The 14,257-nt window shown below is 42.1% G+C and overlaps 1 protein-coding gene across 5 annotated transcripts in view; it reads left to right on the top strand.

Annotated features, from left to right (window-relative positions):
* The window catches only part of LOC138793839 (CYFIP-related Rac1 interactor A-like), a 38,486-nt gene extending 27,233 nt beyond the window's left edge, over window positions 1-11,253 (top strand). For all 5 annotated transcript variants that reach the window (XM_069972548.1, XM_069972544.1, XM_069972545.1 and 2 more), the window contains 7 exons: window positions 806-942; window positions 2,072-2,149; window positions 2,225-2,341; window positions 2,772-2,851; window positions 5,364-5,490; window positions 9,114-9,184; window positions 9,273-11,253. In XM_069972548.1, the coding sequence (XP_069828649.1) occupies window positions 806-942; window positions 2,072-2,149; window positions 2,225-2,341; window positions 2,772-2,851; window positions 5,364-5,490; window positions 9,114-9,184; window positions 9,273-9,336 (674 nt within the window). In that variant the 3' untranslated portion in view covers window positions 9,337-11,253. The remainder of the gene's footprint in view (window positions 1-805; window positions 943-2,071; window positions 2,150-2,224; window positions 2,342-2,771; window positions 2,852-5,363; window positions 5,491-9,113; window positions 9,185-9,272) is intronic.
* The last annotated feature ends 3,004 nt before the right edge of the window (window positions 11,254-14,257 follow it).

The following is a 14,257-nucleotide window of genomic DNA, read 5'->3' as shown; positions in this document are numbered from 1 at the left end:
TTCAAATTAACTGGTTTCAGAAAATTATACAGCTTTTAATTTAATTATATTTGAAAATCTCCAGTCTTCCAGTACTTTTCAGCCGCTGTATGTCCTGCAGGAAATGGTGCATTCTTTCCAGTCTGTAACAGTGCTCTCTGCCGCCACCTCTGTCCATGTCAGAAACTGTGCAGGACAGTAGCTGTTTTCTATAGGGATTTTCTGCTGCTCTGTACAGTTCCTGTCTGGGACAGAGATGGCAGCAGAGAGCCCTGGGGAAAAGTAGGGGAGTATATGACTGCAGAATCAAACTAGACAGCAAGGAAGTGATAAAACTGTGATAAAACATACCTCGATCTGTGCTTAAACTATACTGGATCCTGAAAATCTATTGCAATTGACTGGGGTTCTATTCATTGAGAACATGTCAGGTCCCAGGGGCCCAGGGTTTCTATTAAAACAAAGTGGAAGATTTATCAAACATGGTGTAAAGTGAAACTGGCTCAGTTGCTCCTAGCAACCAATCAGATTCCACCTTTTATTTTCCAAAGAGTCTTTGAGGAATGAAAGGTGGAATCTGATTGGTTGCTAGGGGCAACTGAGCCAGTCTCACTTTACACCAAGTTTGATAAATCTCCCCCAAAATGCTTGTGTATGTAAACAATTAAACATTTTCCTGAAATAATTCCTCTAAATATAAAAATGTCTATGTATCCCAAACTAAAGTATCACATACTCTCTAACGTTTGTACCTTCACAGCAACTAGAATATTCCATATTCTAAGCATTTCCTCAAACTCATGACACTGGCATATTCTCTTCACAGAAAATGCACTGCACAGCCTCCTGGAAGCTCTTACATCACCGCCATATGCTCCCACACAGCACCTGGAGAGAGAACAGGCCCTGGCTAAACAGTTTGCCGAAATCCTGCACTTCACCCTCAGCTTCGATGAGCTCAAGGTATGAAGGAACCAACCACAGTTAGGAGGGTTAGGGGTAGAGATGAGCAAAGTGTTTGGCAGAAAATTTGATTCGTTGATGAAGCAAATTTTTGGCTAAATTCACTAACAATGTTCGCAAAAAAAAAAAAAAAAAGAGGATATATTCACCTATTCACGCTCCCCCAGTGTCCTCTTCCGTGTCTTCAGCCGCTCAGGTGATCACTGAGGGATGCCACCACAGCCAGTGATTGGCTGAGCAGACTGTCAATCCCAAGACACAAGTGTGACAGCCCGCTTAGGCAATCACTGACTGACTAAGAAGAGACGGCAACGCGGACAGTGATTGGCTGAGTGGGCTGTCACTCTTGTATCTCGAAAGTAACAGCCTGTTCAGCCAATCACTGGCCGTGGTTCTGTCCCTTAGGGTATGTGCACACGGAGCAATTCTAGCGGAATTCTGCCCGAATTCCGCCATAAAAAGCGGGCGGAATCCGCGTGGAATTCCGCCCGTGTAAATGCAACATTGCTCTTTCCATAGAGAACAATGGGATTTCCGACTGCCCGTGCACACAGAGTAAATTTCCGTCTGGAATTCCGCGCTGATTCCGCGCAGAATCCGCATTCCGCCCGAAGAATGTACATGTCAATTCTTTGGGCGGATTCCGCTAGAGGAATCCTATAGAAGTCAATGGGGTTTGAATTCTGCTGGTAATTCCGCTTGCATTCCGCTTGATTTCCGCTCGAATTCCGCTCGAATTCCGCTCGAATTCCGCCAGAGCAGAATAGGCGAGGAATTTCAAGCAGAAATTTTTCAGCTACAATTCCTCGAGAATTGCTCAGTGTGCAAGGGCCCTCAGTCTGTAAATGCCTGAGTGAGCTGGGGGCGGCTGAAGGCATAGAGAAGAACGAAAGGTATGAATACATTCGTTAAGTTCGGGTTGCAAAATTAACAAATTTTGTGGTAAAAATTTGCAAACCAAATTTTTTAATGTTTCACTCATCTCTAGTTAGAAGTGCTGGCTTGTGCCCTTGAAGTAGCTCCCCATGTGGTGTCTTCAAGGTTACTTTTTTTAGTCAGCCATTATTACTCGTTTATACACTATCTAGTGCTGTAGCTGCAATGTAATGTAACTGTTCTTTTCCCTTAGATGACAAACCCTGCAATACAAAATGACTTTAGTTATTATAGAAGGACTGTCAGTCGCAACCGGCTGAACAATTTCCAGGTAAAGGTTACACTGTTTACCATCGGCTCAACTAAAGTAGGTTACCAGTTCTAAGGAGCTCTCTTTGTCTCCCAGGTGGATGGGGACTGTGACGTGAACAACGAGATGGCCAATCGGATGTCCCTGTTTTACGCAGATGCCACTCCTATGCTGAAAACTCTCAGCAATGCAACCACTAAGTTTGTCTCTGAGGTGGGCATGACAAATACTAAAGGAACATACATTTTGAATTGTGATAGACTGAGAACAGTGGAAAGTATATGTGTATTGTGGTATAATACTCCAAGAGGCCACAGTGTAGAAGATCGCAGGTAAATTCCAGCAATATTTATTGTGTCCACAAAAAATGCGACGTTTCCACAATATATATTACTGGAACTTACCTATTCTTCTATGCTGTGGCCTGTTGGAGTATTGTGGATTGGACGTGGGGTTGACTCCCTGTAGCCACCTGCAGAGTCAAGGTGCCCAATGCTGGTCCTTCTTTTGCTCGTATTGAATATTGTGTGAAAATAGATGTACACAACGTACTGGCTACTATATCTGTTTTGGAGATTGGGGTAGTGTCAGCCCAAACCTTTAAAATAATGACGCTTATTATATATACTGTTATTCTCTGTAGAACAAGTCATTGCCAATCGAGGACACAACAGACTGCCTGAGCACAATGGCATGTGTGTGCAGAGTCATGCTGGAAACACCGTAAGTATGATCTCATTGCTACATATGTAACCCCAAACAATTCTACATTCTCACCCAGTCACTGCAATCCATGGTGGATTGGTCCCTGAAGGCAGCAAGCAGCTATCTATGCGGATTGCTGCATAGTGTAGGGAGCAGAACACCAATGAAAATGAGAGGTATTCTGCTCCTCATTGGGGAGATATAAGAGAAACAGATCGCTGATCTCAGGGAGACCAGCCAAAGATAACACTGCAGGCTGACGGTTAAAGGGGTTATCCAGCGCTACAAAAACATGGTCACTTTTCCTCCTCTCTTGTCTCCAGATTGGGTGGGGTTTCAGACTCAGTTCCATTGAAGTAAACGGGGCTTAATTGCAGACCACATCTGAACTGGAGACAAGAGAGCGGAAAAAGTGGTCATGTTTTTGAAGCGCTGGATAACCTCTAAGGGTACGTTCACACTTACCGGATCCGCAGCGTATTTTCTGCTGCGGATCTGCAGCAGATTTCATTTAAATAACTGAACACAGCATCAAATCTGCACCATCAAATCTGCTGCGGATCCTGTAGGTGTGAACGCACCCTAAGGCTGCGTTCACACTATGTATATTTCAGTCAGTATTGTGGTCCTCATATTGCAGCGACATGTGACACCAGCAGATAGATAGCATCGATACAAGACAATGGCCGCTCCCTGTGGAATTACTTTTTCAAAGGTCACAGAGTGTGCTCAGCATTGTTTCACCTTCATCTCAAGGGGACAGACTATGTATATTGTCGTCTATGTCCATGAGTCTTGCCGTAAAGCATGTCACTAAATGCTGTTAAGAACAGCCCAGGCAAGATGTATAAAAGGTGAAATAAAACTAAAAAAAAGTCAGAAAATGCATAAAAGGTGAAATAAAAATAAAAAAGTCAGAAAATAGAAGCAGACTAGAATAAAAGAATACATTTTAGTATCTGACTCAGTAAAAGAAAATTTAGGTCACACATTAAGGCTGCGTTCACACTACGTATATTTCAGTCAGTATTGCAACCAAAACCAGGAGTGGATTAAAAACACAGAAAGGATCTGTTCACACAATGATGAAATGGCTGGCTGCCATATAACGGTAAATAACTGCCATTATTACAACGGCCGTTGTTTTAAAATAACAGCAACTATTTGCCACTAAATGGCGGCCATCCACTCAATTTCAACATTGTGTGAACAGAGCCTTTCTGTGTTTTTAATCCACTCCTGGTTTTGGTTGCAATACTGACTGAAATATACATATACTGACTGAAATATACGTAGTGTGAATGCAGCCTTAAGGTGCAGATTTGAAGCTGCAAATTCAAAGCAAATCAACTCTGGGCCATCAAATCTGCTGTGGATCTGCTGTGGATCTGCTGCACATTCAAATCTGCTGCAGATCCTGTACATGCGAACGCACCCTTAAAGCGCTTAATTCAGTGAAATCCTAGCTGCACTGCTCTCTGAGAAACATGAATATGCAAAAGAAGAGCCCGTGGAGCCTCATTTAAGAGTCTCGAAACAATGGACTAGCCAGATATCCCTCCGCAAGGACCCAGCCAAGGGGTGGCTCCTGTAGGGAAACCACCAAAACCACCATGAGGCTCCACGGGTTCTTCTTTTGCATATTCAGTGGGGAGATGGCACTTACCGCTGGAGATCATGTGACTGACACTAGAGGCTGCAGTACAGAAGAAGATGGCAAGCTATACAGAGAGCATCGCCATTTAAACGTGTTGTGTCATGAAGCAAAGATGCTAAAATCAGATTTGTACAACATACATATATATAACGGTGGACAAATGTGCTGTTTTTAGTAAAGTAGCTAACTTCATTGTACAATTATTTTCCTCATGGATTTAATCACTTCCTAATTTTCTCTTTGAACTATAAACTATGGATTATGTTGCCATAGGCTTAATGGAGACCAACGGCCAGTACTTTCTGGAGATTGCAGTTCAACTGAGCATGCCTGGCTCATCTTAGTGGGTTGTAAACAAGAGGGCAACAGATTATCAAAACAATGCAGACACATGGGGGATTAGTAAGTCTATGGGGGAGATTTATCAAACATGGTGTAAAGTGACCCTGGCCCAGTTGCCCCTAGCAACCAATCAGAATTCACCTTTCATTTTCCAAAGAGTCTGTAGGGAATGTAAGTCGGAATCTGATTGGTTGCTAGGGGCAACTGAGACAGTTTCACTTTACACCATGTTTGATAAATCTCCCCTATATCTTTCAAACAGTTATAGAAATGCTTGTATATTTCACAAAACGCATCAGTTTAGACCAAGTTTTCTTAATGACACAACCCCTTTAACTCTTCCTGGCAGTCTAGGCAGGAGGTATACAATGTATGCCTCCTGCTCAGCCCCAGCCAGACTGCAGCCGTATGGTCAAGGGCCTACCCAGGACTAGACGCTCACTAAATATTTATACACGTTTATACGAGATATGCTTTGGTATATTACATAAGGTACTGGTTAGTACTTTACTTTGTTTTCTTTCCCCACAGGGGGTATCGCAGCCGTTTTACCAGTACTGAAACACTTCTATTCTGTATGAGAGTGATGGTGGGTGTTATCATTCTCTATGATCATGTGCATCCTGTTGGAGCATTTGCAAAAACTTCCAAAATTGATGTAAGTATATAAAATTCATCTAGCGGTCCATTTAGAAGGGGTTATAGGGGTGGTAAATTTATATTTCCTTCACTTTCATGAAAAATTTTAAGATAAAGCAGCCTTATTGGCTCACTATTGTACTAATCCTTATTATTCCCTGGATGTGCATGGGACAATTTTTTGTACCCCTGTAAACCCACCAATTTCCTATGGTGGTCTTGTCATGGGATATTCTATCAGATGCTGTGTTTATGGAGCTTTCTCCACTCTAGTAAGAGTAAGAATAGGTCTGTACATATGGCATCCAATGGAGCATTGTACAGCGTTACATGGAGTACTGTAAGGTACAGCCCCTATACTATGTGCATGTACATGTCCTGCATAAAATATGCTAGAAATGTATGCAGAACAATGCCACTTTCTGCAGCCATTTTTCCAAATGAAGTTACTTGTGTTTGCATTGATTTCTGTTTGCATCCCCCTGGTTTAGTTTAAAGGGAACCTGGCACCAAGACAATGCTATGTATTCTATCAGCATCATGTTATAGAGCGGGAGGAGCTGAGCAGATTGAGATGTATATCTGTGGGAAAAGATTCAATATAACTTGTAAATTGTTGATTGAAATCTCTGCTCATTCAGTGATAAGGAGTCCAGTGGGTGGAGTCACTCAATGGACTGGACTAAATTACAAGTTATACTGAATCTTTTCCCATAAAGAGATATATCAATCTGCTAAGCTCCTTCCGCTCTATAACATGATGCCCATAGCTTAAGGTTGCATTTTTATAGTGACAGGTTCCCTTTAAAAAAAAAATAGGCTATTCTGGATAATTTTGAGCTTTTACTCCATGGTTTATAGGTTGCTAAAATGATTGGCTATGACTGATGGCAATTTGTTCCAGTATTTGTCACTGGATTAGGTCTTTAATCCATCATGTCACTGAATTATACATGTTTCTCGGTTGTTCCAGATTAAATCGGTTATTTTACAAGAAAACTTGTGCGGCAATGCAAAGAAATTATATTTGTAATGAAATTAACAAATTTTCATGGTGGAAAATATTAGACCGCTTGTAGCAGATACAAGCGATACACATATATACATAGGTTGGTGATGTGTAGTGATGAGCGCAGCACGAAAATGGTAAAGTCCAATCGTTCAGCATTTGATTACCGGTAGCCTAAGGCTGGCTGGTAAACATGGATACAGCTATAGGATGGATCCACGTTTTTCCTAACCCCCCAGGGCTGCATCCAACTTCTTTAGCCACTGGTAATGAAATGCCGAATGATTGGAGTTGCGTTCATCTCTGGTAATTTGTAATTATCGGAGCATGACAATAACTGTAAATGTTACAAAGTAACCTTTTTATATATATATATATATATATATATATGTATGTGTGTGTGTGAATGCTGGTGCTATACATATTTCCACTACATGATATAGTGGTTTCTGTTATGACCTGCCACTTGTGAACCATCTGCAACCTCACATGAGCGGAAAGGAGTCACCTCCTACTGGTTTTTAGTTCTATCAGTCATGGGTTTAGAGATAGACTTCTTATCACAATGTATTTTTAACTTGAGAAATACTTGCCTTCCATATGTTATATTCAACTATAACAGAACTCCTTGGTGCCATAGTTTGGGCAGTGTATTTTTTTAAGGGTTCATTCACAAGTTTCGTGATTACGGTCCGAGCATGGATGATGTGCTACCGACCGGACTGTGGAACTTCCATATGATGCAGGAAGCTCCAAAAACAGTTTAGGGCCAAGATCACACAATGTATTTTTTACCAAACAATGGCCACTGTTGTAGGTTTGAAATCACATTGGCGGATCGCATTAACCCCTATGGAACCACGGCCGTAGTGTATACACACTGTATACACTCCGTCCAGGATTCCATGTGGCCGCAGGGAAAACTGCCATGTCTGTTTTGTGTAGCCGCTATTCAGTGAACAGCGGCCGCATGAAATAGACTGTGCACACGGTATTAAAGGGGTACTCCAGCGGGGGGGCACTTTTTTGCTGGGACCGGGGAGGAGGTGGCTGAGGGAAAAGACGTCCACTTACCTCCCTGGTCCCTGTGGCAGGTCCCACATCGCGGCGCTCTGGTGCCCGACCGCTTTCTGGTGTCTGACGCGGGCCCGAGCCGTGACGTCTCAGGTCTGCTCAGCCAGTCAGTAAAGGAGGCGGGAGGCGTTTCGTCTCAGGCCCGCATCAGACACCAGTAAGCGGCCGGGAACCGGGCACCGGAGCGCTGCGATGCGGGACCCGCCGCGGGAATTGGGGAGGTCCCAGCAAAAAAGTGCCCCCCCCGCTGAAGTACCCCTTTAAGTCGTACTTTACACTGTGGTCTATTGCTAATTGAAGTGTGGGCACACCCAAATGTGCCTCGATTCCAATTAAGTTGAAGTGATGTTCAACTGGCCGGGTTGAACATCTCAGAAAGCGGCCGTGTCAAAGAACAGCCACTGTATTGCAATGACGGAACATGGCCTAAATCTTTGCACTACTGTACCAAGATTAAAACTGTTTCTAAACTGAGCTCCCAGCATCATCCTATTGAATCATAATGCCGGGAGTTACGCATTCCGGGTTATAGCAAATCTTCCGTGCACACAGTCTATAATCACAGAACGCGTGAATGCCCCCATGAATCTTGTTGTTTAGAGGGACAAGAAAAGTTAATGGCAAAATTCAATGTACCATATAATGTATCAGGTTTTTTTTTGTGCGGTGGAATGTACAGTTTTTGAGGGTTTTACTTCACAATGCAAAAGAAAAATAATAACATATACTCGTATATATTATTATTCTTTTGCATTGTGAAATACAACCCTCAAAAATTTTATATTTCACCGGACAAAAAATCCCCCTATACATTGAATTGTGCCGTGAGATATATATATCTCACATTAATATTGATAAAGAGTTAGTCTTTGTTATATTTTGCTTTTACAACATAAAACATATTTGCTGGTGCCATAGTCTGTGACCCATTCTGTTGAAAACAAGACCCTTCCTGACAAAGTCACCTTGAGTGAAGATACGTAAACGTTGGGTCTTGCTGTCATCCAAAGGTGTTGTGCCGTTTTATTTTTTTATACTATGACGTTTTCCTTCCTTTTTCTTTCCTATTGGTATTATGCTTTTTTGCCTTTTTTCAATATGGCACAGTTTATTTCAGTTTTTGGGATAGTATTATACTACATGCCCTATATCTTGGCGTCTGCATAATTACCAAATCGTCATATTACTGAGATTCTGTTTCTTTACCTTTTATGTAGGGAGGTTAATACTAGTACAGTACTTGATTTTCTACTTACCGCGTACCCTGGTAACAATACATTTGATCTCCCTTCTGATAGGGGAGCCTTATTTTACGTTCTCCCATCAGATGTATATTTATCCTAGTTTAGACTTTTTTTTTTTTTTTTTAATACAAATTAGGGATTGTGTATTGAGTCTAACGCATTTGGGTGTGCGCTATGATGTTGGGGTAACGTATAATATTGGGGGTATTTTATAAAAATATATAAACGAGAAATTTATTGGAAACACCCCATGTTACTCCATGACTGACTTTGAGCCCCCCCCCCTTACTTACTTTTTTGTGGTCATGTTGCCAGATGAAAGGCTGTATCAAGGTGCTAAAAGATCAGCCATCAACAAGCACAGAAGGTCTACTGAATGCTCTTAGGTATGTAGAGGATGTTTTACAATAGTAATGTGGATGAAGGCAATGAAGAGGGTGTGTTTAATAACAACTCCCATGTTCTATGTCTTAGATATACAACCCGCCACCTCCATGATGACACCACGTCCAAACAGATCAGAGCTCTTCTCCAATGAGCCATTGCATGTGTACCCCATGCACCAACACTGTGTAAGAGAGAAGATGCATCTGTTCCTGATCAATTGGATGCTTCGCCCCTGCATCTAACCTTAATTCTGCAACAGGATGAAATAACATGTAGTAAGGCTGTGAACATCAATGATCCTTGTCAGGGCCTGTACCACTATGCTGTGGTCTGCGGGTATGAGTACTAGAGTCATCTACGTCCCTATTGGTCTAATTGTCTTACTGTTGTGTATAGACATCTTTACCAATGGTATTTCTGTACAATAGCTTTACATCATACACAATCTCCATGCGTTGTCCCTTGCCGTGTATGCAAAAGGGCTATGTATTTTATCGATCAGTAAGTGTCACTGTTCTATAAGTTTATGATTGATGTCCACAGCCTTGTATCTACTCTACAGATTATGTTCTCTATAGTCCTCCATACAGCACAGTTCCGTTGTTATTCCATGTTGCCCTTTAAAGGGGTTGTCCGAGGAGCACAAAACATCTTCTGCCTTTGATGCATCTCAGAAGTATAAAGTATACCATCCAAGAGAAGCAATATATCCTGCAGCTATTGCTACCCAGACAACCCATTTAAGCTGGCCATACAGAAGGGAGTTCATCCGCAGTGTGGCCGATCATTCATCCAAGGGAAAAACCCCACCAGCAACATGCAGTGTGGCCTCAGTTACCTGAGGGAAAGACCCCACCAGCGACATGCCAGGCTAAACTGCCAGATCACTGTGATTTACAAAATAAAACACAGTGAGCTTGCACAAAGTGGCAAATGATAGGCCAAATTTATTGGATCACGCCATACACCTGTTTTTACATCTTTGGCACACATTAGTATGCCACAGGCCATCATGAACAGTCCTTTATTGTAATTTACAGATAGACTGAAATAGCCAAAATCAGCCATTTCATCCAACCATTATATCGTGTGTATGACCAGCGATAGAGTCCTGTGTATTGATACAACTCTGAGTGTGAAGGCAACATTCCAGATCACATCCATCACTCTGATAGGATAGGTACAATATGGTGACAATGAGCAGACACACATATAAGATGTGCAAGTGCTGGGCAAACTTTACTATAAATAGCGCTGTATAAGGAGTTGTATAAATACCTACAAGCACACTGTGTCCAGAGCTTTACATGTTATACGCAATATGCCACTTGGTGACGAAACCTTCTCTATTACCATGGATCGGAGTTTCAGCCAAAAAACGCAAATATGCACAAATATCCATCATCAGGTAGAATAGTGGATTTAGGCCATCACCCAGCCTGATATACCTATATATATATATATGTGTCTGTGTGTGTGTGGACACTGTGTATATCAAAATAATGTAATTTAGTGTTACACATGCGGAGATGTAACATTTGTAAGAGTGCAAAGAATAAATGCACATGGACACGTTGTAGGGACTCGTCATGAGACTGTATAGCTTCTAGTCTCTCAAAACAGGGATGGGTAACCTTCGGCCGCCCAGCTGTTGCAAAACGACAATTCCCATCATGCCTGGACAGCAGTTGGCTGTCAAGGCATGATGGGAATCGTAGTTTTGCAACAGCTGGGGGGCCGAAGATTCCCCATCCTTGCTCTAAATGTTTCTCTTAAATATCTGATATATCAGTAAAATGTCCTGTTCTGGTTGGTGGCGTATGCTTTAATTCTATGCTCACTTTCACAGCTAACAGTGAGCACATTAAACCAAACACCAGCAGGGGGCAGCATGGTCCAAAGATATGAAAATATAGAGTGTAAAACTTTTGTGAATGAACTCTGTCTGCTTAAGTCTACTGAACCATCTAAACTGCAGTTGTATAGTAGGACTTCAGTCCACAATGAGCAACAAAATAAAAAGTATTTGTTCAGAATAAACATGCATTAAAGGATCTCTGGTATGTTGGGTCAGAGTGGTCTTGTTCTTCCTTACGTTAAAAAAAAAAAACTAAATTAGATCAAATTTCTATTTGAAGATGGAATTCTACTCTATACTATTATAAATAGCTACTGTTATATAGTATTATTGAGCAATAACCCAGAAACCGCTACCATACTTCTCACAAGACAGCCATACAAATGATCAAATGTAGGAAATACTGAAGTTACAGGGAAAAAAATAGAAGTCATACAGTAACTATAACAACAATGCAAAAAAAATATATATATATCTGGGGTTACCTTAACAACTTAGAACCTAAATAAGACAGAATCCCTTCTCACATTGGATGATCATTCTTTCATTTAAAGTGTACCAGTCATGAAATAAAAAAAATATAAACTCCCCCAGCAAACATATAGTTAATGCTTGCCTTATGTACGCAGTCCGTTTAGTGCCCTATTTTGCTGCTCATTTCGTTTGGTGGGCGGAGGCTTTTTTATCAGTTGATTACTCATCTGCAGCAGCGCACGGCTGCTGGCCAATCAGCATTCATCTTCACTGGACCAGCTGACATCACTTCCTACATTTGATCTTTTTTTTGTGGTTACTAAAGACCAAACGGCCTTAGTGACGGAGCCTCGACTGCAGCTTTCCAGTAAGTGAGACACCTAGTGGGCGGTTGTATAGCATTATATTTCATATAGAAAACAGGTAAAAATATCAAAGTAAATTGCAAGGATGTAGTATATCACCTACCCTGCTGATTTAACATTATTTATACATAATGACTATGCCCACATAAAGTGTAACAGTCCATGTATATAATTTTATTTATTTACTTTTAAATTAGAAAATGTAGGTGATTTTACGCCTTTCTGTCATTTACTACCCTATTGCTGTCCCTTGCTACACCCAGTGCTCTTTACTAGAGAGGAGTGCAGCTCAAGCATGCACAAGTCTGATTGTTCGGCATTTGATTACCGGTAGCTGAAGGACAGCCCTAGGGAGTCCAGGAAACCATGGATACAGCCTACGGCCTTCAGCTCTCTGCCTCTCCTTGACTTACTTACATAGCTATCTACCGCCAGGTGAAGTGAAAAACACTATATATATCTTTCAGCAGGCTTATGCACCTTGTCACACTGAAAAAAGAAAAAAGTTAAACGTTTTTAGGAATGGTTTGAAGGCGTTTAAGGAGGTTGACTTGGGCTTAAAATCCCCAGGTCTTGGTCTGAGCCACCATCTGTGGGATGTCATGGAAAAACAAGTCTGATCTATTGGAGTCAAGTCAAAACAGGGCTGAAACGATCACCAGATTGGTACCAGAGGACACTTTCACAGCCTTGTGGGGTCAATGTGTGAGACGGTAGGTGGTGTGTTAACAGCATGAGAGTTCACAATATTAGATGGGTAATTTCATTATTACTGCCTATGCAAAAGAAGAGCCCGTGGAGCCTCATTGAAGAGTCTTGAAACACAGGACTAGCTAGATATCCCTATCTGGCTAGTCCTGTGTTTCAAGACTCTTCAATGAGGCTCCACAGGCTCTTATTTTGCATATTCATGTTTCCCAGGGGGCAACGCACCTAGGATTTCACTGCATTGAGCGCTTTCACTAGCAGCCGGCAGTGTTATCGTTTGGCTGGTCTCCCTGAAATCAGTGATCTGCTGCCTGTAACTGGTGTGGCTACTAAGAGGGCTTGGACGGCTGCAAATGCCTTGGCCATTCTGGTGCAGTTTCTGTGAAGTGCACCGAGCAGAATTGAACATCATGCAACAATTTTAGCGCACACACTTTTATTTATCTTGTCTACAGTGTTATTTATTTACCCAGTATTAATATTTTGTAAATATATCGACCTTTAAAGAGGACCTGTCACCCCCCCCGAGTCCGATGCCCATAGAGAATGATGGAGCATCGGACTCCCCATTCATTCTCTATGGGCATCTGACTCTGCTGTCTATGGGCTTCGGGCGCTGATATCTCCGTGACCCGACCGGCTCAGGAAGCGGGACCACGTGAGTATAGGGGGCTCTAACGGGGGGTCGGGAGCCTGTCACCCCGGCACGGGGGGTGATAGGTCTCCTTTAAACTTTTCAGTTCAGAACAATTCTACTCATCACGGTAAAAGCATACACAGTTGCACTTTAAAAAAAGTAACTTCTGACTTGCAAGTCACAATCCCATCACCAGTTCACAGTTCAGGTGTAATTATGTACAAAGGAAACACTCTTTGTCCTTCTTACCTTGGGCTACCTGCCAGACTACAGGGCGTGTCATACTTTCCCCGCGTACCAAACAAAGGCTTTGCCGCCAAGAAATAAGGAGCGCAATGTGGCGGGAGTTTACTATGAGTAATGAGGGTGGGGAGGGCACACCGGAGGAGGAAGTAAAGGGGAATTACAGTTAAAACATACGACAGAAAAAAAAAAAACGAATAAAACCGGCCTTTAGATAATGCAGACAGTTGGTAAACAATCAGTACAGGTTAAAACAGGCAGCGTAGCATGGAAAAACACCAACATGAATGCAGCAGTTAACGCATGGAAAAGAATACAGAGACTTCTACAAGCCAATTCCTCGTGGACTGGTGGCCATATTTATCACTATGAAGCAGGATTGCTGGTTCACGGTTTAATTTCTCTGCTCATAATATGTTGCTCAATGCTAGTAGGATCACGTTTCATAAAGAGTAAGAGCTTGATCACACCTTCCGTGCACGGTCCTTATATATGGACGATGTGCTACAGAATGGTCTTCAAGACTCTCGACAATCATTTCTGTTCAAAACTGTTTAAAGGGGTATTCCACTGAAAAACTTATTTACATTAATAGCCCACCCATAGCTTTATATATTTGTAAAGTTATTATGGGTTGTGCGCCATTTTTCTGCATTTTTACCTTGACTCCCCCTTGGACACAAATCAGCTAGACAGAGGACAGCTGACCCATCTATCGGAAGGGGGAAGGGCATAGGAAAGAACGCTTTTCCCCGGTCCCCAGTGCCAGTCAGGAGCTGTGCCTTGG

This window comes from Dendropsophus ebraccatus, chromosome 5, assembly GCF_027789765.1.
Source record: "Dendropsophus ebraccatus isolate aDenEbr1 chromosome 5, aDenEbr1.pat, whole genome shotgun sequence".
NCBI classification, from domain to species: domain Eukaryota; kingdom Metazoa; phylum Chordata; class Amphibia; order Anura; family Hylidae; genus Dendropsophus; species Dendropsophus ebraccatus.
Note: the sequence above shows the minus strand (reverse complement) of the source record. Positions and strands in the feature narration are given on the sequence as shown.